Source organism: Callithrix jacchus, chromosome 7, assembly GCF_049354715.1.
Source record: "Callithrix jacchus isolate 240 chromosome 7, calJac240_pri, whole genome shotgun sequence".
Taxonomy (NCBI): Eukaryota; Metazoa; Chordata; class Mammalia; order Primates; family Cebidae; genus Callithrix; species Callithrix jacchus.
Window position 1 is genome coordinate 2,625,194 of NC_133508.1, and position 26,511 is coordinate 2,651,704.

Sequence of the window (26,511 nt, forward strand, 5' to 3'; positions counted from 1 at the left end):
TTGCAAGTCTAGTTTTTTAGTCAACACGAAGCCTTTCTGTACATATTCCTCCAGTTAAGGTGATTGCATGGGATTATAATTTCGATGACTGTAGTTGCTATCTACTGAAATTTCAAATTTGAGGCATACTATATTTATACCAAAAGAAAAAAACATGTTGTAAGTCATTATTTAACTGAACCAACTTGACAGTATTCAGTTTTATAATGAAAGTTGTTCGACTTTGTCACTCACCTTCAACCACATGATCAAAGTTTCTTAAGGCTGCCTTATGACTTAGTCACTAAAGCTTTAAAAAGATCTAACTAGTGTGGCCGGGTACAGTGGCTCATGCCTATAATCCCAGCACTTTGGGAGGCCGAGGTGGGTGGATCAGGGGGTCAGGAGTTCAAGATGAGCCTGGCCAACATGGTTAAACCGTGTCTCTACTAAAAATACAGAAGTTAGCTGAGCGTTGTAGTGTGTGCCTGTAATCCCAGCTACTTGGAAGCCTGAGGCAGGAGAATTGCTTGAACCTGGAAGGTGAAGGTTGCAGTGAGCAGAGATTGTGCCACTGCACTCACCTCTGGCAACAGAGCGAGATTCTGTCTCAAAAAAAAAAATAAATAAATAAAATCAAAGTAGTGTAATAGTAGAAGTTAAAGCCTTGTGTGCTAGTTATCATAGCTCTTCAATATTTCAGTTATTAGAACTGGCGTCTTATTTTCTGAATCATAACATTCAAATATATTACTATGATAATAAGAGAAATTATGACCTGAGGGGCTTCTGCTGTAATTTATTTAATTATTTCCTTGTTTGGACATCTATTTTTAAGTTTCAGAGTGTTACTATGCACAACATTGTGATGACCATAATAGTTTTTATGTTATTTTGAATAATGAGACTTGAGGAAAAAATTAATTACAAGCCCCAATCAAAAAATACAGCCAAAACCTAACAGTATGCTACATCCAGACCCATTTCACATCCAGAGATGCACAAAGACTCAAAACAAAGGGATGGAGAAAGACTTACCAACCAAATAGAGAGCAAAAATAAATAAATAAATAAATGAAAAGCGGGAGTTGCAATTCTCGCATCTGATAAAATAGATTTCAAAGCAGCAAAGATATAGTGGTAAAAGGATCAATGCAACAGTAAGAGCTAATGACCCTAACACCCAGATACATAAGACCCATAAAGAGATTTAGACTCAATGAGACAGAAAGTTGATGAGGACAACCAGGACTTGAACTCAGATCCGGAACAAGTAAACCTAATAAAATATTTATAGAGCTCTCCACTTTAAATACACAAAATATACATTCTCCACTTTAAATACACAAAATATTGATCGGCCATTATTAATACCCATTTTTAGAGTAAAGCAATATTCCTGTTTTCTCTCCCTCTTTTTCTTCCTCTTTCTTCCTCTCCTTCACTCCTTTTTTCTCTTTCTTTTCTTCTTTCAAAAAAAAGAAAAAATAAACACTTGCTTTAACCACCAAAAAAAAAAGAATTTAAATGACAAAGAATTAGTTTATATATTAAAATTGACAATAAAAATAATCCCCTTATTTGCTATATATAATGTAGACTCTCATGTGTATAATTCACTTATTAGTGATTAAAAATTAACCATATTTTTGGCTCTGGGGGCAAATAGCTGATATTTTTTAACTTTCAATGTCCATTAAAAAAAAATTAATTACAAGAAGATAGAGGTATGTTGAATCTTAAGATTCTTAGAGCCATAGCAGTGCACTTTCAAGGATGGAGGAGTTGATAATACTGATATTTTATACCTAATTTCATTCAAAAGTGATGTCTTTCCTTTATGGAGATTTATTGCTGGTTTTGTCTTAACAGATAGCATCAGTGTCATTTAAGAAAAAGAAAAAAGTTTTCCTGAAGAAGTAGCAAGAACTGAAAAGAGGAGAGAAAAGAAGGAGAAAGGGCAGGGGAAGGGAAATGCGAGTGTCTGAGAGAGAGAACACTGAAAATTGCCGATAGGATTAACTGAGGTATCAGATGTGGAGAAGCTTGGTATCTTCCGATGAGAAGGTGGTAGGAAAGAGATTAGGAGTTAGACAGCACTCTACATTCCATGAAGACGTTTTGGGGACAAGGCACCCTTTTTGCTGTTTGGAGCATCTTTTAGGTGTGTGGAATAAAAGGAAGAAAGTGTGTAACAAGTTAATTATATCATCAGGGAATGTGTAAATCAGATGTTCACACCTTTAAAAAGAGCACTGACTGCTTTTATGCCACTTAAGGGACACTTCTGTAATGGCCTGAACATACTAATGCATTGGGCATTTTTAACAGTTTCTTCTTTTATTCTCTTCTTTGTGTCTCCCTGTTAGAATCTCTAAAAATAGAGATGACAGTATCTCAGTGTGCCATGTTTAAATGTATTAGTTAATTGCCATGGATACTGAAAATACAATGCTAACAAATATTAACAAGATTGACTGTAGAGACTAGTCTAAGTTTTTGTCAGTTTGTAACCTTTAGTTTCTTTTTCTTTTAATAAGTTTCATAGGCGAATTTACAAAGGAATCCCACTCCAGCTCAGAGGTGAAGTCTGGGCTCTCCTTCTTGAAATCCCTAAAATGAAAGAAGAAACAAGAGACCTGTATAGTGTGAGTAGCTAAAGCTAACCTGTTATTTTGAAATTAAAAAGTAAAATCCATTTCTTTTATCATTCGGGGTGGCATAAGATATTCATATGATTACTTAAAATTATATTGCATTGGAGGTTTTGGAGGCCTATTACTTGTTTTGTTGATTGCAAAATACTTCTTAAATTTTAAACAGATACTTAGTAAAAATGTTACTTTCTATATCAATCAGTAGGTAACAATTGCTTTTCAAATACATAAGTGATCAGTTAAAGTACTTCAATGATCAATGTTGGGACATGGCTGCAGGGAAAATGGACTCACGCCTGATTATAGCTGCTTCTTTGCCATATCGTGTTAATGAAGAGATTTGTGGAATCACTTTGAGAGTTTGTGGGAAACAGCAGCAGAATTCAGTTTAACCATACCTGCTGTGTATGTTTTTTTCTTCTAGCACACACACACACAAAAAATGACTTTGCCTCAAGATTTTTAGGGTATCTCTAGGTTTTATTATTTATTAATAAAAGTTAAGCTTTTGACTGAGTGATACTTTTTTTTCTTGAGTTAGGTAATGCATTAAATGTATCTCCTTGTCATCTCACAATTATACCCTTTCCGAACCTAAAATTGCTGTTTTTTTGAGGGGGTCAATACTTTTTTTTTCTTAAACCTTTAAGTTCAGGGATACACATGTGCAGGATGTAAAGATTAGTCACATAGGTAAATGTGTGCCATGGTGGTTTGCTGCATAGATAATCCCATCACCTAGGTTTTAAGCCTTGGCATCCATTAGCTATGCTTCCTGATGCTCTCCTTCCCACCACCTCCCCTCGCTTACAGGCTCTGCTGTGTGTTGTTCCTCCTCGTGTCCATGTAGTCTCATCATTCAGCTCTCACTCATAGGTGAGAACATGTGGGATTTGGTTTTCTGTTCCTGTGTTAGTTCACTGAGGATAATGGCATCCAACTCCGTCAATGTCCCTGCAAAGGACATGATTTTGTTCCTTTTTAATGACTACATAGTATTCCATAATGTCTTTGTACCACATTTTCTTTATCCAGTTTGTCATTGATGGGCATTTAGTTGTTTTTTAACTTTTGAATAATCACCATTAAAGGTCATATCTTACAGTTTTGATTTACATTTCTCCAATGATCAGTGGTGTTGACCTCTTTTTCATGTTTATTGACCTCTTGTATGCCTTCTTTTGAGAAGTGTCTGTTCATGTCCTTTGCCCACTTTCTAATGGGATTTTTTTTTTTCTTGTAAATTTGTTTAAGTTCCTTGTAGACTTTGGATATTAGACTTTCATCAGATGGATAGATTGCAAAAATTGTCTCCTATTCTGTAGGTTGTCTGTCCACTCTGTTGATAGTTTCTTTTGCTGTGCAGAAGTGCTTTAGTTTAATTAGATCCCATTTCACAATTTTTGCTTTTGTTGCTTTCATTATGAAAACTTTGTGCCTATGACCTGAATGGTATTGCCTAGATTTTCTTCTGGGTTTTTATGGTTTGGGGTTTACATTTAAGTCTTTAATCCATCTTGAGGTAATTTTTTGGGGGGCGGAGAGCAGAATCTTGCTCTGTCACCAAGCTGGAGTGCAGTGGTATGATCTTAGTTCACTGCATCCTCTGTCTGCTGAGTTCAGGCAATTCTCCTGCCTCAGCCTCCCGAGTAGCTGGGATTATAGGTGCGTGCCACCACGCACAGTTAACGCCTGACTGAGTTAACTTTTGTATATGGTATGAGGAAGGGGGTCTAGTTTCAATTTCCTGTATATGTCTAGCCAGTTATCCCAGCACCATTGTTAAATAGGAAGTCCTTTTCCCATTGCTTGTTTTTGTCAAGTTTGTCAAAGAACAGATGGTTGTAGGTCTGTGGTCTTATTTTTGAGTTTTCTGTTCTGTTCCATTGGTCTGTGTGTCTGTCTATTCTTATATCAGTACCATGCTATTTTGGTTACTATAGTCTCGTAGCATAGTTTGAAGTCAGGTAGTGTGGTGCCTCCAGCTTTGTTCTTTTTCCTTAGGATTGTCTTGGCTTTTGGGGCTTTTTTGTTGCTGCTGTTCCATATGAATTTTAAAAAAATTTTTTTTAACTCTGTTAGAATGTCAATGGTGATTTAATGGGAATAGCATTGAATCTATAAATTACTTTAGGTGGTATGGCCATTTTCACGATATTGATTCTTCTTATCCATGAGCATGAAATGTTTCTCCATTTGTTTGTGTCCTCTCTGATTTCTTTGAGCAGTGGTTTGTAGTTCTTGAAGAGGCCGTTAAGTTGCTTGTTAGCTGCATTCCTAGGTATTCTATTATTTTTGTAACAATTGTGAATGGGAATTCATTCATGATTTGGCTCTCTGCTTGCCTGTTTTGGTGTATAGGAATGCTAGTGATTTTTGCACATTGATTTTATATCCTGAGACTTTGTTGAAGTTGCTTATCAGCTTAAGAAGCTTTGGGGGATCTCAAGCTGACAACCTAACATCTCAGCTAAAAGAACTAGAGAACCAAGAGCAAACAAGCCCCTAAGCTAGCAGAAGACAAGAAATAATCAAGATCAAGGCTGAACTGAACGAGATAGAGACAAACTCTTCATAAAAATCAATGAATCAGGAGCTGGTAACATTTAATAAAATAGACCACTAGCTAGACTAATAAAGAAGGAAAGAGAGAAGAATCAGATAAACACCATCAGAAATGAGAAGGAAGATACCACCACTGACCCCACAGAAATACAAACAACCATCAGAGAATATTGTAAACACCTCTCCGCACATAAACTGGAAAATCTAGAAGAAATGGATATATTCTTGGACACATACATCCTCCCAAGACTGAACCAGGAAGAAATTGAATCTCTGAATAGGAAAATAATGAGTTCTAAAATTCAGATAATAATAACTAGCCTACCAACCAATAAAAGCCCAGGACCAGATGAATACACAGCTGAATTCTACCACAGGTACAAAGAAGAGCTGGTACCATTTCCACTGAAACTATTTTTAAAAATTGGAAAAGAAGGGGTTCTTCCCTAACTTATTCTGTGAGGCCAGCGTCATCCTGATAACAAATCTGGCAGAAATACAACCAGCAAAGAACACTTGAGGCCAATATCCTTGATGAACATTGATGCAAAAACACACAATGAAACACTGGCGAACTAAATCCAGCAGCACATCAAAAAGCTTAGTTACCACAATTCAGTTTGCTTCATCCCTGGGATGCAAGGTTGGCTCAACATACGTGAATCAGTAGATGTGATTCATCACATAAACAGAACTAAAGGCAAAAACCACATGATTATCTCAATAGATGCAGAAAAGGCCTTCGATAAATTTCAACATCCCTTCATGTTAAAAACTCTCAATACACTCGGTATTGAAGGAACATACCTCAAATTAGTAAGAGCTGTGTACGACAAACCCACAGCCAACATCATAATGAATGGGCAAAAGCTGGAAGCATTTCTCTTGAAAACTGGCACAAGACAAAGGATGCCCTCGGAAAGTTCTGGCCAGGGCAATCAGATAAGAGAAGGAAATAAAGGGTATTCGGATAGGAAGAGAGGAAGTTAAATTACCTTTGTTTGTGGATGACATGATCCTGTATGTAGAAATAAAAATTATTTATGGTTTCAACCTAAAGCCTATTCTAAAAGATGCCTTGGTGCTCTTTTGATTTTTTTCTTTTGTGTGTGTGTATGTCTGCGTGTGCGCGCAGGCACATTCAGGTAAAATTTCATCCAGATGAAAAGTGATACGTACTGGATAATATAATGAGTTATTCGTTTTAAATTTAGCTGTTTAGACCCTACACAGAATATCTATTTTAGGATTTTAGAATTCCAAATTATTTTAGAGTGGTGATTAGCTATTTGCTCTTAGTGTCATAGTTTTACAGTCAGTGTTCAAAATGATGTCTGAGAGAACACAATATGAAAAACAACCCAGCACCTAGTACCCTGTGCCTAGCGTACAGTAGGTGCTCTGTTAGTATTTGTTTAAATAATGAAAGTAAAAAGCACTTTATTTACACACTGTATTCATTTCCTCGCGCTACTGTAACCAAGCACCACTAAGTGGCTTAAAACAACAGAAATGTCTCTTTCACAGTGGTTAAGGACAGAAGGCTGAAATTACGGTGTCAGTAAGACAAGCTTTTCTCTCAGCGCTCTAGGAAGGCATCCTTCCTGGCCTCTTTCAGCCTCCGGTGGTGACCTGCCATTCTTAGTGAGGCTCAGCTGCATGGCTCCATCCCTGCCTTCCTTATCACTTGGCTACCTTCCCTCCCATGTCTGTGTGTCTCTGTCTTTCCTCATGGAGTTCATAGTTATTGCATGTAGGGTCCACCCTCATCCAGTATGACCTCATCTTAACTTGTTTACCTCATCAGAGGCCCTATTTCCAGCTGAGGTCACATTCATAGGTTCTTGGTGGACATGAATTTTGGAGAGACACTGTTCAACCCAGCTTGCCTGCTAATAGGAGTCTAGTTTTCAGTTATATTTTAGACTTTTTCTCTATAGAATAAAATGATCAGATGGCCAGTTAATACAAGACAACCATTTAATAAAAACTGACAGCAGCTACAAAAAAAGAAATAACTTACCAGCCAGTGTCTTCAAACCTGTAATTTTCAACACTGTCACCAATATTATTTTTACTATTTGAGTTTACCCCAGTATCAATATTTAGTCAACGTTTTTTTCTTTTCTCATCCACTCTTTCTCTCTCTACAAAGTGGTATACATTGCTCTCCACATATCCACCACGAACTAGAACTTCAGTAGGAATAAAACTATGACCTTCTCTTAATCTGCGGAGACTTTTCTCAGATGGGTGGAATTATTTGAACCCAGCATATTATGAGCATTCAGTCCTTCAAGTTCCCGTGGTGGCCTCTTTATCTTTTCTTGTCACCCTGAAGCTCCCTGGGTGCTGCTGAAGAATGTATGAAGATGAATATGTCCGACCTACCCTCTGCGGGAAGACTGAGCTCGTTCGGAAAAAACCGGACCGCAGGCTAGAGGAAATTCCTTAAGTTCAGGCTTTATTGAGAGGAAAGAGCCTTCGGGTGGACCAGCCGGGAGGAAGAGGAGAATGGCCGCGCCGCTCAGAGGGGCAGGGTTGTTTTATAGGGGGCTGAAGGGCTGGGGGTGGGGAAGCCAAAAGCCGAGGTGGTGGGCCACTGTTGGTCAGTTTGAACTGCTGGGCGGGAAGCTGGGCGGAGGGAGGGCTAGGGCCGGTATGTAAAGTGAGAGATAAGGGAGCCTCTTTGTGGGGGAGGGAAAGAGAGAGAGAGCTTTTGCGGTAGGGGCAGAGTTTTCCAAACAGAATAGGTACAGTGTCAAGAATGTTTTCTTCTAGGTTGGAGGAGACATGATTGCATAGAAATATTTAATAATGGTATGTGATAAATATTCTACAAGCAGGAGAACGAAAAACTTGGCTGAGTTGACAAGAGGGTCAGAGAAGAAATCCCCTTTATGGTCCAGGAAGATGTCATGGTGTAGGAGGTGTCTTGGTGGGGCTTTGTTTCCCACAGGAAGGAAAAAGATTGGGAAATTTCAAAGAACATTGCAAAGACCTTCCCGATCTCCTCCCTCCTATTTGGAACTGATTAGTTTTAACTTGAAGCTTCATACTGCTGTATTTTAAAAACAAAGTATCTACGTTAACATGAGGAGAGCTGACATTATTTGAGTACTTTGATGTCTAAGTGCTCCCTGGGAATTACCCCATTTAATTCATGCAGCAATGCCAAGATGCAGGTTTCGTCATCGTTAGTGTATTTATCTTACAGATGAAGAAACTGAGCTTAGTGAGGCTAAGTAAGTTTTCACCCCAGGGTTACCAAGTAGCAGGGGCAGGATTTACATTCCAGGCTGTCTTGGCTGCTCTCACCTAATATGTCTTCCTCTCTTCTTTTACCTTCATCTCATTTTTATTTTTCTCTCTTCCATCTCGCAGTGTACCTTACAGATGGTGGGATCGACCATAGTGGAAAACAGCCTCATCCACAGCCTTAGTGTGGCCTAGTAATCTTGTAGGCCAGACTCACAATGACAGTGCTCATTGTTTATCTACATGCTTCCCACTGTACTTCTGCCCTCAGGTTTATGTGCTCACTCGATCCCATTTTTTAAAATAAAATGTTTATTTTTACGTTACTTCGACACGCGTGGATCTCATCCCATCTAATCTCAGAGGTAACTGTAGAAACTGTTTACCTCATTTCATTCATTCAGGAGCGAAAAATGCGTTTGATTCCTGCATTACTTTGTAAACGTTTTAACACAGAAATAATATTTCTGACCTATTTTTTTTACATATTTACCTGGGCTGTTCTAGTGTCATGAAGCCTTTTTTATGATGGATTTTCTTGTCCTCTGGAGGAACCGATATTATAGATGTGTTTGGGTCTTTTCTGCCTTCCTGTTAACTTTTATTTTAAGGCATTTTTTTTTTAATCACGTCTTGTCAAACATTTTCTTCTTGTGTTTTGACATTAATTGAAACCTCTTTACTTGCCCATTATCTTTAAAAAAAAAAAAGGAAGAGAACAAATATGTACAGATTTATTTTCAAGCTGTTTTCATATCTTCTGAACCACCTTTTTCAGAAATAATATATGATAATATTTTAGTGGTCATATGATTCTAATATAATACTATACGTGTCTTCCTCTGTCTTGAGAATTCTGAAACATACTGTGGCTGCTCTTCCTGTTTTAAAAAGCTACAGAAGCACCCTTCTCTGAGCTTCCATACACAAAAATACACAGATTCTTAAAATGCTTAATAAACACATACTTATTCTAGACATGCCCAGATAGCCTTCTTTCCACTTTTAGCTGAAGTCAGGAGCAGATATGTTTTTATATATATTTATTGGAATTGATATAAGCAGAAGTTTACATTACCAGTACATGGTAAATGGGTCAATATAACATATGTATATAAATTCTTATTTATATTAAACATGGTTAAATTTTAATCTCCCATCTCTTTAATTATGGGAGATTAAACCTCATTCAGATCCCTTTCCCTTGAAATGCCTCTGAATTGACAGCAGAGTTTTTATTATAAAAAGGCAAACCCAAAGAAATGAGAAAGTGGGAGATACGGTAACAGCTACCAGTTTTGGAAAACCAGAATGCAGACAGACATTGAGTAAACTTAGCAAACTAGAGAAAGCTAAATCCTAGGCCGGCGTTGGGAATTGGAGAAGCAACCTGATTAATAGCTCAGAATCTCCATAAGGCTTGGTAATTGCTAACTGCAGGTACCTCTGGAAGTGGAGGTGAAGCTAAACACAGAAGTGGTGGAAAGTTTGTTTCAGAAGCAGTTAGAGCTCCTTAGGCTCCTCAGGCTCCTCAGTGCTGGCCCAAGACTAGAAGTTTGTTATTTGGCGAAGAAGCAACAGAGGGCGTCTGCACTAGAGAAAACGCAGACCTTGCTGAGGGTGAGCTGCTATCATGAAAGCAGAGGAGTTGAATATGTTAAATTTTGAATGGTCCAGCCTTTTTCCTCAGCTCACCTCCCAGATCACTGGCAGCCAGGTGCTTCTCTTCCCGACAGAAGATTGGAAGAGCCTTCTCTGGGGGATGTGATCAGCATAAGAAAATAAACCCAAAGGTACTGACTTCAGGGAACCCCAGTCCAACTGCCTGGCCAGATCCCTCCACAAGCAGGAACACAGTCAGGAAGCCTCCCCGGGCATGCAGCTTTTTAGTGTCCCACTTGCAAATAAAAGCAGAATAGGAAGTATCACTATTGATTTGAAGAAGGGAGCTAACATGAAAGACAAGCCTTAGCAGCAAATGGAAGAAAGCAACTTGTAAGAAACAGATTATAGCTTAAAGAAGCGAATCTAAAAGACGGATTTTAATATCTTCAGAGAAATAAAAATAGACATGGCATCCATCAAACAAGTATAGAATACTGTAAAAAGGAACATTCAAAAACAACAGAACTTATGAATATAAAAAGTACTAGAAATGAAAAACTTAACTGAAAAATAACAATTGAGGAAATTCCCAGAATGTCAATTATAAAGGCAAAGAGATGGAAAATAATACAAAAAAATAAATAAAAGAAAATTAAATGACAGCCTAGGAGATCCCAGACTGTAATAAAAAGAGTTTCAGAAAAGGAAAATGGGAATGGAGGGAGCAGAAGATGAAGAAATTGACAGATGAATTGTCGAAGATGTCTGAGAGCTCAGAGATGTGGGTAGGAGTTTATAGATTGAAAGGGTTCACTAAGTGCCCAACCCTGTAGGTAAAAATAGATCCAAACCCAGTACTGAAATGTAGTTTCAAAACTTGGAGAGAGAAACTCCTACAAGCTTCTAGAGAGAAAAAGCAGATTGCACATAAAGAAACAAATTAGAATAGCAGCACTGGAATCGAGAAGACAGTGCTATGCCTTTTGAGCATAATATTTTCCAACTTAGAATTCTAAAGCAGCCAAACAGTTAAATGAGAGGGTAGAATTACCAGATACTCAAATTTTCAAAAACCTTATCTTCCATACAGCCTTTCAGAGGAGCTACTAAAGAATGTGTTCCTGCAGAGCAAGGGAAGAACCCAAGAAAAAAGAGAGGAGACCAGGAAACAGGGGGTCCAACATGGGAGAAAACCAAAGGGAACCCCAGCAGGTGGAGAAGGGGAGACTCCAAGACCTGAGCTGTGCAGTTGGCCCAGAAGTCAGGCTGCACAGGCAGGAGCAGGGCAGACAGCTCTGGGTGAGAGGTCTCCAAGACGAAGTTGGTGGAACACTATTCTATTGGAACATCACCTGAGGAGATGATACAATTTATAGTGAGCTTGGGATTGAATTCACTACGAGCATGTAGGAATCGAAGCAAACCAAGAAACATGGCAGTGATTAGCTTCAAGAAAAACAAAAGCACCATCCTGGAAAGAAACAAGAAATCATAGTAGACTGCATGGCTCAGCCATGAAGAGCTTTCACATAGTTTAGTAATGCAGACTCTGGAAAGTTCTGTATCCTAAATTAAAATCTAACTAGCTAGATAGGATGAGAGGGAAGGAAGGTAGGGGAAGAGGGAGAGGCAGGGGGTAGGAGAAATGGGGGAATGGAGAGGAAGGAAAGTGCCTTTTGTGTATCTTTATATATATAGTGTTTTGATTTTTCAACCATTGAATACTTTTTTTTAAACCAAAAACTTTTTAATGAGAATTATTTTACTATTTGTCATAGATATTTCAACATCTGATTTCCATAAAAATCTGTTCTCTTTCTTCTTTTTGTCTTCAGAAATTAAAACACAGAGCACGGGGCTGTTCACCTGACATCAGACAAATAGACCTGGATGTCAACCGCACATTTCGGGACCACATTATGTTTAGAGACAGATACGGTGTTAAGTAAGTAAAGTTTAATATTATGAAATGTTAATCGCATTTATACGTAGTCTTTATTAACTTAAAATGTAAGTGTTTAGAATGCCTTTATAGACTGTCATTTCCATTTAGGTCCTAAAGGTTTAAGCTTTTGCAGATCATTTGCATCTATGTTGTGTGAAACTTAGCATCTAATTTAACTTAAATTTTTTAACCTTTGACAATAGCAGGTGCTATAAAATTGGTAAAGAATCTTTTTTTTTTTTTTTTTTTTGAGACGGAGTTTCGCTCTTGTTACCCAGGCTGGAGTGCAATGGCGCGATCTCGGCTCACTGCAACCTCCACCTCCTGGGTTCAGGCAATTCTCCTGCCTCAGCCTCCTGAGTAGCTGGGATTACAGGCACGCACCACCGTGCCCAGCTAATTTTTTTTTTTTTGTATTTTTAGTAGAGACAGGGTTTCACCATGTTGACCAGGATGGTCTCGATCTCTCGACCTCGTGATCCACCCGTCTCGGCCTCCCAAAGTGCTGGGATTACAGGCTTGAGCCACCGCGCCCGGCCAAGAATCATTTTATGATCTGGGAATTCTTAGAAATATAGTGGATATTTTTATTAGAAGTCATAGAAGAATGAGTGCGTAAAAACTTTGTCAGCGTTAAATATGTCTCTATAACCTTGACCCCACACATAAATAAAACTTTAAAAAAAAGGGAAATGAAGTGAGAAATTAATGAATTGATATATCATTGCTATGACAACTTATAAATGAAAAGTAGTTTGCTGATCTCTACATCAGAGAGTCAACAGAAAACAGAAACCAATAGGAGATACATATTAGGACATTTCAGAGTATTGGCTTCTCCAGTTATCGGGGCTGATTAGGCAAGGCCAAAATCTACAGGGCAGGCCATCAGGATAAAGGACAGCCTGGGTCTCGGGCATGAGCTGAGAAGCTGCTGGCCACAGGCAGAGTTTCTTCTTCAGGGAAGCCTCAAAGCTGCTCTTAATCCTTTCCACGGATGAAATGAGGCCTGCCCAGATCTTCTAGGATAATCTGTCCTACTTAAAGTTAACAGATTATGGATTTTTATCCGTCTACAAAATACCTTTCCAGTGACACCTAGATCCGTGTTTTTGGGTATCTGGGGATTGTTGTTTAGTTGGCACCCAAAGCCAACCACTGCAGTCCAGCCTTGTCAACTTGGCACTCACGCACACCACCTTAAGCCATTCTTAATTTCCAAATAAGGTAGTAACCAAGTCATCTTTCCACATAACATGATACAGCTATTCTGCCCACAACTGAAATGATGATGCCAAGTCCTTGGCAGATGATCACACTTTGGCTTTAACATCCTGTGACTTACACACTGTGGTACACAGTTGACTGTTTTTAAGACATCTTACATTAGATGATAACGGAAAAGAGAGGGAAGAAGAAAATGTTTGTTGGTATATATACAAGCATACTTATACCAAAATAAGGAAGAAATACCGTAACAGTTGTGGCAATCATTTCTGTGATCATGTGGTCACAGGCAGTATTTATAATGCCCCCTTCCACTGCCCTCAGCAAGCACCTCAGATGGTTGTGGTTCTTTACCTCGAGGGGTGACTCAAACCTTCCTCTAAAAATCTGGACCTAGCAGTACTGCCTGAAGTGGAAGTTTTCCGTTGATTTTCATCACAGGGTTCAGTAATAGTAGTAAGAGATGCCCCAATTCTCTTGCATTCCAGATGGTACTCCTTCTTGTGTCTGTGGTGTTATAGCAACCCATGTTCCCCTTAATAATCAGGTTAATCCCTCCAGCCAGCACAACCATTTCTGTTGCTTGTTGGTTCAGAGGTATAAGGAGCCCAAAGTGGTTGGGTGGCAGTTTCAGCTTCCAGGTCAATGAAATCACAGTTATGTCTCATGGTGGAAGCATTCTTCCTTTTGGAACTAAGATCTCTAGACCAACAGAACCCAAGGTTACAGTGGCAAGAAGCAAACGCTTTGCTAGTAGATCTCTAGAGAGAATGGTGAGTGGAGCCACTCCTACTTCCAGCCTTTGAATCTTGGATCCCCGAGTCCTGTCTGTGGGAAAAACAGGACCTTGTATTAGAGCCTGATTTGGAGCATATTCAGCATCTCAAGAACATTACCCAGCCCTGCAGGGTATTGTACCTCACTGGCAATGTCACTGAGCCTTCAGAAGGCCATCCACCATTCTATCAAGCCTGCTGCTTCTATCACAAGGATCTCAGATAGATTAGCAAAAAAGGGCAACAAATTTAAGGAATTTTGAAGTCTTTTGTGTTTTCTTGGTATAAATTCTTTGAGGATGAATATTATCTAGTCCTGAATTTAGACTTTTTAGAGTATTGTTGGAATTTGAGCCTGGGGTAATTTATTACATTAGTAATTTTATCTGTATTATCTGTTTTCAGTCAGCCTTTTTTTTTTTTAAGTTTCTAATTTTTAAAATATGTGAAATTACTAAATTGTTTTTAATGTAATTTTTTTTTCTCTAGGCAACAGTCCTTATTCCATGTTCTTGCTGCATATTCTATTTATAATACGGTAAGTTGGAGCCTACCCACTCAAGGCCTTTGAGTTTTATTCCAAGGCACTTCCTACCTAACAGGGCCCTCTGGGCGCATTTTTGCATCTCGGAGCTAGGTGGTCTTCACAGTCTCTTTAGCTCTGTGGATGTTTTTAAGCTGAAACACTGTGATAACCCTGGGGCCTTAGAGTAGAGTTGATTCTGAAGTGGAAAAAACCTAGATACGACTACAGTATGCCACTGAGTCTCACCTTTTCTCTCTTCCTCTGTATTGTTTTGCTTTGTAATGTTTTGTGTTGTTTTGTTTTTATTTTTAAGCAGATATGCAGGGTAGAAGGACAGGAAGTGGGGGTGGCTTGGTTGATTTTTCTTGACTTTGTGTAACTCTCTTTGCTCCTGGGAGGTTACCTTTCACAGTTACATTTGTCTGTTAGATGAGGTCCAAACAAGATAATTTATGCCCTTACTGGCTATCCCTAGGAGAAGGCCAACTCTTTGGTAATAGACATGCACTTCTTAAGGCATTCGGCATTATTGGGGGAAAAGATAATCTTGGATAGATTAATTCGTGTTGGACCTAATGTGGGTGTTAAATGAATATTTGCTGACTAGGTCCCAGGGAGGACCACCTTTGAACCTTGGGATGTATAATTTCTATTGTAGTTAAAACTTTTAAATTATTAGAACAGAAATTCACTCAAACTAGGAACAGTTAAAAAGGGGTTATTAAAGGGAAATCTCATAAAGGTTGGGCCTCACAGGAATTGGAGCTGGAAGGTGGGAAATGTCCCATGAGCAGGAAAGCTACACCTTCCATCTCTCCCACTCTGGGGGCCGCTCTATATCTCAGATGATCTCTGTGACCTGTTTAGTCCAGTTTCTCTCTCCAGATTGCTTCCTTCACCTCCTGGCCAGTTATTCCATGGTTCAGATTGCACCTACAGACTCAGTGTGACCATTCTGTCCCAAGTACATCCCGACATCTGATTACAGTCTCTCAGGCTTTGTTCACATTTCCTAGAGAGTGTCTGATGAGTCAGTGCAACCAACTACCTGTTCCCCAAGGGTCACATGTCCTCTACTGGTTCATTTGCTGTGGTTCCTGTGTCACAAACATGAATCCCTAAGGCCACATCATAAGCAGGGACGATGGGGAGAGTGGGTATTTCTTAGAGAGGAGGCATAGACTTTGCATGAGGAATCCCAAAATGTGTCTGCTTATTACGGGTTCAGAAATCTACAGGAGATAAGACGGCAAACTGGGTATTGTAGGAAGAGAAGCTTTGCCAGCATTTGAGCAAAGAGGAGGAATGGTGAGCTAAGAATCATACATAAAGTGAAATAAATACTAACACTTACTAAAGAAAGTATAACAGTATTGAACAGAGGCCAATAAAAATAGGTAGTAGCGATTTAGAGTTTGTCTGTACCTGTACATTTACGTTTGAGCACAATTTTATTCTCTTAGGTGGCATAACACTGTGAAGAGTGAAGAGTATAGTATTTGTCTCTAGAATGGATCATTAAATGTGTGTAGGCATGTTCTGGTTTTTATAGAGTAGCTTTTTTTCTGTACGTATGCGTGTGATTAGACTAAACTCCCCAGCTTCTCTGTTCCCCTTTGCTCCCCAGGAAGTCGGGTATTGTCAGGGGATGAGCCAGATCACAGCTTTACTCCTCATGTACATGAACGAGGAAGATGCCTTCTGGGCCCTGGTCAAACTCTTCTCAGGCCCTAAACATGCCATGCATGGTAAGAAAACCCTGTGCTTTATCTACACAATCAAGTTAGGGAAAAAGGTAGATTGAAACAAAACCAAAGATGCTTGCAAGAGCTACGCATGACAAATTTAATGTCTCAGGAGTCGTTCAGTTCATTAGTATTTGTTACTAGTTTCTTTTTCGTTTCTCATTATTGAACTTTTCTAAAGTGTTTACATTTATTTGCCTTTGTCTTTACCCCAGAGTATATAGTTGGCATTTTAGAATTCTTTCCTTATTTGTCCTTGGTCAAAATAAACTAATTTAGGTTTGGAGAAATTTCAGAACAGTATATTATTGGGATAAATAAAAGATGCCTTTTGATCAAAACTTTTATATGGTCATGAAATTATCATTTCAGTGAAATGTTTACCATTGACTGGATATTGTGATGTATAACTCCTTGTCAAAAAAAACCCAGTAATTGAGAAATGACAGTTAGATGTTTGAAGGAAATGTAATAATTAAGTAGTTTTATATTTCAAGTGTAGTTTTTAGTTTTTTCGCATAAAATTGGTTCCACTTTAAATAAAAGGCTGGTAACAGGTTCTAGGCACTCGATTATTTAGTACCTCAGAACCTGCATGATTTTTTGGTTTTCAAGTTAACACTGTTTATAACTTTCTCCTTGTTTTTGTCAAATTAAGCAATAGACTTTATTTCAGAGAGTTTAGATCACAACTGTTGAGACAGGGTCTTGCTCTGTCACCCAGGCTGGAGTGCAGTGGTGTGATCATGACTCACTGAAGCTTTGACCTCCTGGGATCAAGCCATCCTTCCACCTCAGCCTCTCTAGCATCTGGAACCACACAGGCATGTGCCACTATGCCTGGATAATTTAAAAAAATTTTTGTAGAGATGAGGTCTTCTTATGTTGACTAGGCCGATCTGTCTCCTGGGCTCAAGTGATCCTCCTGCCTCAGCCTCCCAAAATACTGGGATTAACAGGAGTGAGCCATGGACCCTGCCCTTAGATCACAGCTTGTCTTGGAAATAAAAGTGGCATTTGTTCAGATAATGCAAAATTATTTTCACATCAAATTTAAACAGTTTTAAACACTAGTTGTGTAGTTAAATAATTTAACACTGGTTATTCTAAGAATGGACCTTCCAAGTTCAGTTTGTGAATAAGCTTTGTATGGTAGGGAACCTGCCATCTGTTTAAAGTACTGTTTTAATATTTTCAAAATTGTGACTTTCTGTAGCCCATTGTTTGTGAAATCTCACACTCTGACTATGTGGTCTGACCATGTGAGGATATTGTGTATGTGTGGAAGAGTGAGTGGGGAATGTGTGTGTTTGCATTTGTCTTTCTCCTCTAGTGCTCCTTGTCAATTACTTAATAAATATCATCTGCATGGTGACTGCATCTGGTAAATAGACTCTAAACGTAAGACGTGTTGTTATATTGAGTTGCCGTCCTGGAGGCAGTGTCATTCCAAAAGGCAGCCTGGAGAAAGCTCCCTGTCAGTCTGTATTTTGTTTTCCTGTGGGATGGTTTTGCTGCTGTCTTGAGGTACAATAGAATGCAGATTTAAGTGGTATGTAATTATGTGCAAGACTGTCCGATTTTAGGAAATGGTCATTTCTTTTGAACCTATTTGATAGCTTACCTTCAGTAGTTTTGTCGCTAATCTGTAAAACAGTATTTATTCTACTATCCTAACATTTACACTTAGAATGCGTTTTGGCTCTTTATTAAGGGTAAGTTTAAACGTAGAGATGCTTGTTTCTATGTCTCTGCCTATGAGATGTTATAACTAAAGGTTGCCTCAGTGCTTTGCATTTTCAGTGTGAAGGTGGTTTCACTTATAAATGTGTGGAATCAAAGCTAAGGCTGACATATGAAATCTGAGATTGGAACATCACTGGAAACTGAACTGTTAGGTTTCTCAACATTCTTGAGCTAGTTATTACCGAACTGTATTGCCTTTTCCAAATCAGACTTTCCTTGACATTTTTTCAACTTCCATTTCTATCAAATTGACCATAAAAGCAGCACTGATAGATACAGAGTTTTGTAAATGAAACCATTTCACTGAAAAATATCACTAAAGGAGGAATAGAATCTCCATCTCTGGAGACTCTGACACACACCTTAGAAAACTGAGAACTAGTGAAGAAATAATTCCGCCCAGTAGATTGTAAAGCACCACTGCCCAGTGTGTGCCTCAGGTTCTTGGTGGAATAGGGTTTGATTTTGGAACAGCAGATGTTCTGTGGGGGAAAACAGACTCCAGGATCAAATAAATGTGGGAGGCTTGAGTGAAAGAAAAACAAGTTTCATTAAGTCTAAAAGACAAGAACATTAATAAGCTAAAATGCCTAATGAATATCTAAGAAGCATATAAATGTGTCGTCTGGTTTCTTTTTCAAAAGCATAGAACATCTGTTAACATCTTTCAAAGTTGCATAGAACTCAGGTTGAAAAATCCTAATGTAGAAGAATCATAAAGTCTGTTGAGTAGACTTTCTTTTTAATGAATTGTATAGAATATCCTGAATAAAAATAGATGTAAAGTTCAATTAATTAAATACTAAAAATTAATACTAACTTACCATTTGTAATATGTTACTTTTAGATATAGATTATATTGTATAGTTCCTTGGGATAAAATACCATTTTTGACTTAACATTGATCATCTAGCTCCTATATTCTTTAGCATATGTTAAATATAGCTTTATAGGAAAGGATTAAAAAGTGATTTAAAACTTTGGAAACATTATACTAACAAAATTCTTAGCATAAGCCTGAAAAAAGTAATAAATTATTATTTAATGTATTAAGAATAAAACAAAATGATAACTAGTCAGGGGTAGAGTAACCTTTAAAAAATGTATGCATTTAGGATATGGCCCAGTGTCTTAAAAGAATAGATAATCTTGATAAATGGCTTCAGTGTCTTTTGTTGTTGTTGTTTCCCTTTAAATTCAAAATTACAAAGTTATAGGAGGTCTTTAGCACACAAATCCTAGCTCAAAGTTTTATTACCCAAAGATTGTACACAGTATTTCCTGGGCTAGGAGAAAACTATTTTAGTAACTACTGGATGCTTCTTTTTATTTTTGACAGTTAAAATGAAAGAAATACGTTGCATTTTAAGATTGGAGGGTTTTGTTGGTATTGTTTATGAAGTGTTATTTTTATGTTTGCATTCTAGGCTTTTTTGTCCAAGGTTTTCCTAAACTCTTGAGGTTTCAAGAACATCATGAAAAAATACTGAATAAATTTTTGTCCAAGCTTAAGCAACACTTGGTAAGTAGATGTGACACTGACGTACACCCACCTACCCCAAGAAAAAAGCTGGTCTGGGATAGTTAAATTGTCTTTGGTCCTAATTACCTTATTAATTTATGGTAACTTCCATTCATTTACTATTCAGTTGTAATTCCCAGTTGTTTACAGAACATTAGATTTGTAAAATTTAATATTGATAGGCCATCACAATTCTAAGCAAGGGATTCGAACTTCTTTGAAGCTGATAATACAAACAATGTGATATATTGTTGTTTGGAAGGTTTTTTTCATTGTACAGAAAGTATTTTTTCAGGGTCGTAGAAACTTGTTGTTAGTGATCTATATATATGCCTTATTATAGAGCACAGTGGTTTAGTAAAGCAAAGAAAGCTCACTCTAAAATATATTAAAGAGAATCTAAGTGTTGTGTTGCAGTCCTGTGATAAGAGGAATTTATTCTTGGAGTGATTTTGAGAAGTAAATGTGTTTAGCTTTGATTGCTGCATCCAACAGCCTTCCTAACTTAGTGTTATTTTGTTAAAATTAGTTTGCTACAATCCAGAAATTGTGAGCTCTTTGGTTTTTCAGGATTCTCAAGAAATCTACACAAGTTTTTACACAATGAAATGGTTTTTTCAGTGTTTCCTTGATCGTGTAAGTATTTATTTACAAAACTCAATCATAAAATTATAAATACAAAATGAGGGGAAACTGTTAACCTTATTTTTGTTTTGTTTTGTTTTGCTTTTAATTATAGACTCCCTTTACACTAAACCTCAGAATATGGGATATCTACATCTTTGAAGGAGAACGAGTTCTTACTGCTATGTCTTACACAATCTTAAAATTACACAAAAGTAAGAAAATGCTTAATCTATAAAGATTTCATAAAAATTAAGGCTTATTGAACCTTGATTTCTCATTCCCCACCCTACTCCAAATTCATTGTCTTTTAATAGTGGTTTAAATTTTTTTTAATCAGTGGCGAAATTATCAATTGATAATATACTTCTATAACTTCTTTCTCATGACTAGAAGCTTATTTCCCTGCAACGGTCTTTGGTTCTTTTCTCTTTATATCAGTGTCATTTTCACACTTAAATAGAAAGCAGTTATTTGGTTTCACTAATAATACTTTTGTTAAGTATTTGTTTCCACTGGGAACCCTTGTCCTTTTTCATCAGTCTGAATCTCAAGTTTGTGGTAAGAGAATAACGACCAAAGGAACCAGGCGCCTTAGTTCAAAGGGCTGGAGAGAACATTTTCTATGACTGTTTCCTTCATCCAGGGCTTCAGCACCCAGCTCTGAACTGTGGGTGGGAACGTTCAGATCCACTTCTCTGCTGGAGTGCATTATGGCGTCTGGGGCAGGTTCAGCCAGTGTCTACAGGCAGATAAATGCAGCAAGGCTAAAAAACACACTGGAGAATTTCTAGTCTTCAGTTGCAATATTTTAAGGGCTCTATAAATTTGATATGTTACACCTTACTTTAAAATAAAGAAATGAGAGGTTTTTTTTTTTTTTTTCCATGAAAAACCGTATTCATCTGTAAAGTATCAATTCAGCCTTAAAAATTATGCGACTTCTCCTGTAGCTATGCAGAAAAGAAAATAATTGAAAGCTTTAGGGTTTCATGTAGTCCGCACTTCTAATCTAGGTCATACCACATAGTTCCATGTTCATAGTACACTCTACTCTCTTATTTATTCTTGAATGGTCTGTTCCATTTCCCAAATAAATTATAAGCTAATTGAGTGCACAGGGTCATGTTTGTAGTTTTTCTCTCTGCTGTGCTTGGCAGTGTTCTAAGCACGTCTTGTGTACTTTACTATAAGATTGTTTGGTTGCTTACTTGAAAAGCATGGACTGCAGGAGTGCCAGATTATCTATAGGTTAGACAGGAATGAACATGCCCTTTAAAAGCACCTTTGTTATATTTACTTTTTTCAAGAAAATGACTCAGAATTGTTGTGGTTCACTTCCCTAATACTCAGTTCTTCTTTCCTCAACTAATGCACCGAAGCAAATGACAATGAATTGTCTTCCAGGATTCAGCATCTGTCATCTGATCATGTGACATCTCTTTCCCTTCCTCCCTTCACCTACCCCGAACTGCCCTCCGGGCTCATGTCTCTCTCTCTCTCCCCCTCCCTCCCTCCCTCCCTCTCCCTGCTCCCCGTCCCCCCTCCTCCTCTCCCTCTCCCCCTCTTCCCTTCTCTCCCCCACCCCAGCCTTGGCCCCCACTTTTGTTTCTGGATTGTGAGTGGATCAAAATAGAGAACAGAAGCACAGTTTTTATTAAGAGACATTAGCTTAATGCTAATGTCACTCATCTTTTTCTTAAGTTATTCTACTTATATGATGCTTGATCGGTTTTGACAAGTAAAAAGTTTCTTAACCCTTGTAAATAAACGTTAAGCAAAGCAACTACTTTACATGCCACCTTATCATTAGACCAAATGAGCTGTGGAAAATCTGTCTGCTGTTGTGTACTTTCTTGGTTAGAGTGACAAAGCTCAAGTACTTACATGAATTTCCGCCCCACCATATAAAGTTTCCGAAATGGAAAGGGGGCTGGGAGATGGGAAGAGAGTCTGGTTAGACAGGAGGAGTAAGTTCTGGAGAGCTGTCATACAGCAGGGTGACTGTAATTTATAATAACGTTTAGTATACTTGAAAACTTCTGAGAGAGTAGATCTTAAATGTTCTCACCACAAAAAGATAAGTATGCGAGGTAATAATGAGGTAATGGTTTGATTTCGTCATTCCACATTATACGTATATCAAAACATACTGTATACCACAAATATATAGAATTTGTCATTAGCCAATTTAAAAAGAACTTTCTGGGCATATTAACCAATAGTTAGCTGAAGTTCGTAAGAAATTTTTTCCTTCCTTTTTCTTTTTTTTTCTTACTGATTGTCTTAAAGATACGTTGTGACTGGAGGTTTGTCACACGGTGGTTTTAAATAATAAAAAATCAGAAACCACCTAAGTGGCCATTACTAGAAGACTGATTAAGTAAATTCCAATTCATACATACAGTACACACTCGTACAGCTGTTAATGATGATATAAAAGCATATTTGCTAAAATGAGAGCTATCAGTGATACATTATTGAATGGGAAAAAAGGTGAATAACTTGAAAAGTATAATTTGGATTTTTCAGTTGACACACATAAACACTTGTAAATACCCGGAGATCTACCTGTAGGGTATTATGTAATGGGATCTTGGCAGATTTTTACTTTCTGCCTTGTGTTCATATTTAATTTGAATTTCTTTTTCCAAGAAAGTGAATTTCATAAGTAGAAATAAAACTCACAAAGTTAATAATCCAGATGTTTTGGGAAATTCTGAAACAGTCATAAATATAGACTTAAAATGGGGCTTCCCTATAGCATTTGGAGCTCCATTTCATTAAAAGAGAAAGGCCTCATGCCCGCTGAGGTGATCTTCTTGCGCCTGTCTCTAAGAAGCCCTTGCTCTGGGGTAAAATTAATGGCTACGTGGTTATTCCAATGAGGAAGTATTAGGCAGTAGTATCCTCCCCTCCTTTCCCCAGTAAACTTTCCTTCTGTTCTCTGTGCCAGTGTTTCTGTCTCACCGAGTTTCAGTGATGTCCTCAATGCCATAAGTAAGTTGTATGCTGTTTGTGCCCTTTTTAATGCCCTTTTACACTACACCTGACTACAGTAGAATATCTTTCCACCTAAAGTGGCTGTTGACTTGGCATTTTCATTTCTCTTATCCTTTCTTAGAACATCTAATGAAATTGTCCATGGAAGAACTTGTAGAATTTCTTCAGGAGACCTTGGCAAAGGATTTTTTCTTTGAAGATGATTTTGTTATAGAACAACTTCAGATTTCTATGGCAGAATTAAAGCGGGCAAAGTTAGACCTTCCAGAACCTGGTAAGAATTACCCCAACACTTTATATCTACATTGTAATTAAAGTGGGAAGACATGGCACAATTAACATGGGCTGTTTCTTGCCCAAAGCGTAAGCATTACACTTGTGATGGCATAACAGAGATCAACGCCTTACCAGCTCAGCTGCTTTGTTTTTTTTTTCTTATTTTAGGGAAAGGCAAGTAAACATATTAATTAAATCTACCTCTCCTAATAGATGACTGTATTATTCCTACTTAAATTTAGAAAGCAAATGCTATTCAACAGAAGTAGCCATAGTGCTTTAAACTAGCATAACAATAAGCTTTTTTTTTGTTTTTTTGCTTCCTTCATCTCATTTTGTGAAGCCATATACAATAGTAGAGCAAAGTAAAAGCCCCATCTTAGAGATGAGGAAATGGATCCTGAAGTGCTCTCTGTGAAGCCGTGGATCCACCAGATAGCCTTACTGAGACTGGAGGCCAGTTTTTCTGCCTACTAACCCAGGGCTCTTTGTACTATGCTGCAGTATAGATAATATATTTTATTCACTTATTTTAAGACATTTTTCAGCACCGACTATTAGGTTTTCTGCTAGGTACTTGGCTGGGGATTTCAGAACTGAAGAGAAAGATGAGAGCAAGCTCTCAGGGTGTGCATAGGAGAGCCAGAATTTGCGAAAATGCTGACAGGGTGAATGGGGCATTACTAGAGCTAGCTGCAGGGTAAGTGGGAGGGGGCAGGGGAGGGGAGGGAAGAAAATAAAAACGTTGAAAGATCACAGGAGGAATAACTTTCAGAAGTTTTGACCAGATGGTACTTGACAGTGTATGTCCTGGGAAAAAGTTCCTTTTGCCTTTCTTCTCTGTTACCTTTGTTGCAGTGGATGGTGTAGTAAGAGGCTAGGGAGGTGGAGAGCCATGGGCGAGAGATGAAAAGTCAAGTCAGTTACGTATGCCCTCAGGTAGAGGTGAGTTTGGCAGTTCCCAATCTGTGTGTCATGTTGGCTGTGTCTACGCAGAAGGACAAGCAATACTTTCATGGAAAAATATGGTTTTCCCTTTGGTAAAAACCAAAATGCTCTGCTTTTATTTACTTAATTAAGAGGGCTCTAATCACCACTGCTCCGAGGTTTGCTCAAGGGCATCCAGATTCTTAGGAAGCAACCCTCGCAGCAATAATGAGGTGTGCCATAGGCCTTGTAGAGCCAGCGCCTTTGCTAAGTGAGGTTGCCCCGACTGTTCAGTTTAATGATGTCCATTTTCTACTCTCATTTATTTATTTATGTAATTTATTATTTTCTATTATCATTTATTTTTAAATATCTTGCCTCCTTTTAAAAAGAATTCAAGGCAAGTTTTAGTAAAAAAAAAATATAGAACGATTTAAACATGAGATAAAAATTCAAAACCTGTGTCATGGATTGCAATGATGGTGACTTAGCATCTAAGTAGCAGGTAATATTTATTGGATGTTTACTGTGTGCCACATAGCACAGGTGCTCTCTCATTTAATTTCGAAAAATAACTCAAAAAAAGTGCTCATCTACATTGCGTAGATAGGGAAACGTAGTAGTAGTAGTCTTTAAGATCGTTTGACTAGAAAATGAGAATGGGGCAGGGCTGAAAAGGGCAGGGATAAATAATAGCAGAATCGTGCTCTGGTCATGCTGGTGGTTAAGGTAGAACGGAGGAGGCATTTATGCGTTTTCTAGCATGACCATCTGCCTTTCGTCGCCTGCCTGTCACTCTCCTCTTTGAATTGTTGTGAACTGTGTATGGAACACTAAGATAATTAAATGGACGTCATACCAAGAAATTTCAGTGTCACATCTATGCTTTTAAAAACGTACATGAACATGCTGCTTCCTCGTGACTCCTTACATACTGTGTCAGTGTGAACTCCCACCAGTCACGTATGATGACGCCTGTTTTCCTAGGCCCACATGAAAACATGGTGCTGTTAAGTGGTAAAATGTTTGCTGATTGGATAGAGTCGTCCATTGTTGTTCTGACTGGGAGTTCTTTGAGTATCTTCTTAGATATTTTGGGGGCATCTTTCTTCCTTTTTCTGTGAACTTCTGCATTCATGTGTTGCTCGTTTTTCTATTGGTCTGTTCATACAGGTTCTTGTAAAGGAGACTGACCAGTTTATTATGTGTTGCAGACACCTTCCATACAGCTTTCCTTGTGGCTTCTTGCTTTTGTGCCTTATGTAAAGAATTTTCCACGTGCTGCATGAAGTGTTTATTCTTAATTACCCATATTTCTCTTCTAACATTTGTATTTTTTTAATGTTTATGGGTAACAGCTTCATTGAGTTAAATCTTTTGCTCATCTAGAATTTACTTTTTGTTATGGAATAAGAACTCAGCTCTGCTTATTTTCCAAACCATTAAGTCAAGTGGATTAGTAGCATTTGTTAAATTACATTTTGACACTGTATTCTGTTTTTCCAGTTACACTTTTTAAATAGGAGACAGGGTCTCCTTCTGTTGCCCAGGCTGGAGTAGAGTGGCTTGATCACTGCTCACTGCAGCCTCGACCTCATTAGATCCAGTGATCCTCCCACTGCAGTCTCCCTAGGTAGCTGGGACTACAGGCACATGCCACCACTCCTGGGTAATTTTTGTATTTTTTGTAGAGGGAGGGTTTTACCATGTTCCCCAGGCTGGTCTCAAACTCCTGGACTCAAGTAGTCTGCCCACCTTGGCCTCCCAAAGTACGAGAATCACAGGAGCAGCCGGCCTCCAGTTACACTTCGAATATCTATTAGGGCAAATGTCCCCTCATTACTTTTTGTTATTTTGTCAAGTTACAAAAAATAATCCACTAGTATTTTAGTGGTATTCAGATACAGTATTTTATTTGTTTTGTGATTGCACTGAAATTAAGGATTTTTGAGAGAAAAATTGTTGTTTAAAAAATTGTGTTTTTCTAAGTAAAAGCTTTTATTTTACAGTTGTTGAGGTTTGTTTTCTTCATGTGACTGACTTAGGCATTTCTGATCTCACATTCCACTCCCCACTGGTGTACTATATGAAACATGGCTGTCAGCAGGTGGTCACTGGACAGCCCCAGGT

General features: G+C 38.1%; 1 protein-coding gene across 26 annotated transcripts in view; it reads left to right on the top strand.

The window, feature by feature from the left end:
* USP6NL (USP6 N-terminal like) overlaps window positions 1-26,511 on the top strand; it is a 275,187-nt gene that overhangs the window by 231,538 nt on the left and 17,138 nt on the right. For 25 of the 26 annotated variants that reach the window (XM_078329248.1, XM_078329245.1, XM_078329259.1 and 22 more), the window contains 8 exons: window positions 2,520-2,627; window positions 11,900-12,009; window positions 14,502-14,550; window positions 16,166-16,286; window positions 19,457-19,551; window positions 20,122-20,187; window positions 20,291-20,390; window positions 23,300-23,452. In XM_078329248.1, coding sequence (XP_078185374.1) covers window positions 2,520-2,627; window positions 11,900-12,009; window positions 14,502-14,550; window positions 16,166-16,286; window positions 19,457-19,551; window positions 20,122-20,187; window positions 20,291-20,390; window positions 23,300-23,452 — 802 coding nt within the window. Of the gene's footprint in view, window positions 1-2,519; window positions 2,628-8,663; window positions 8,825-11,899; window positions 12,010-14,501; window positions 14,551-16,165; window positions 16,287-19,456; window positions 19,552-20,121; window positions 20,188-20,290; window positions 20,391-23,299; window positions 23,453-26,511 lie in introns of those variants that run through there. The other variant, XM_035252702.3, reaches the window with a different exon arrangement.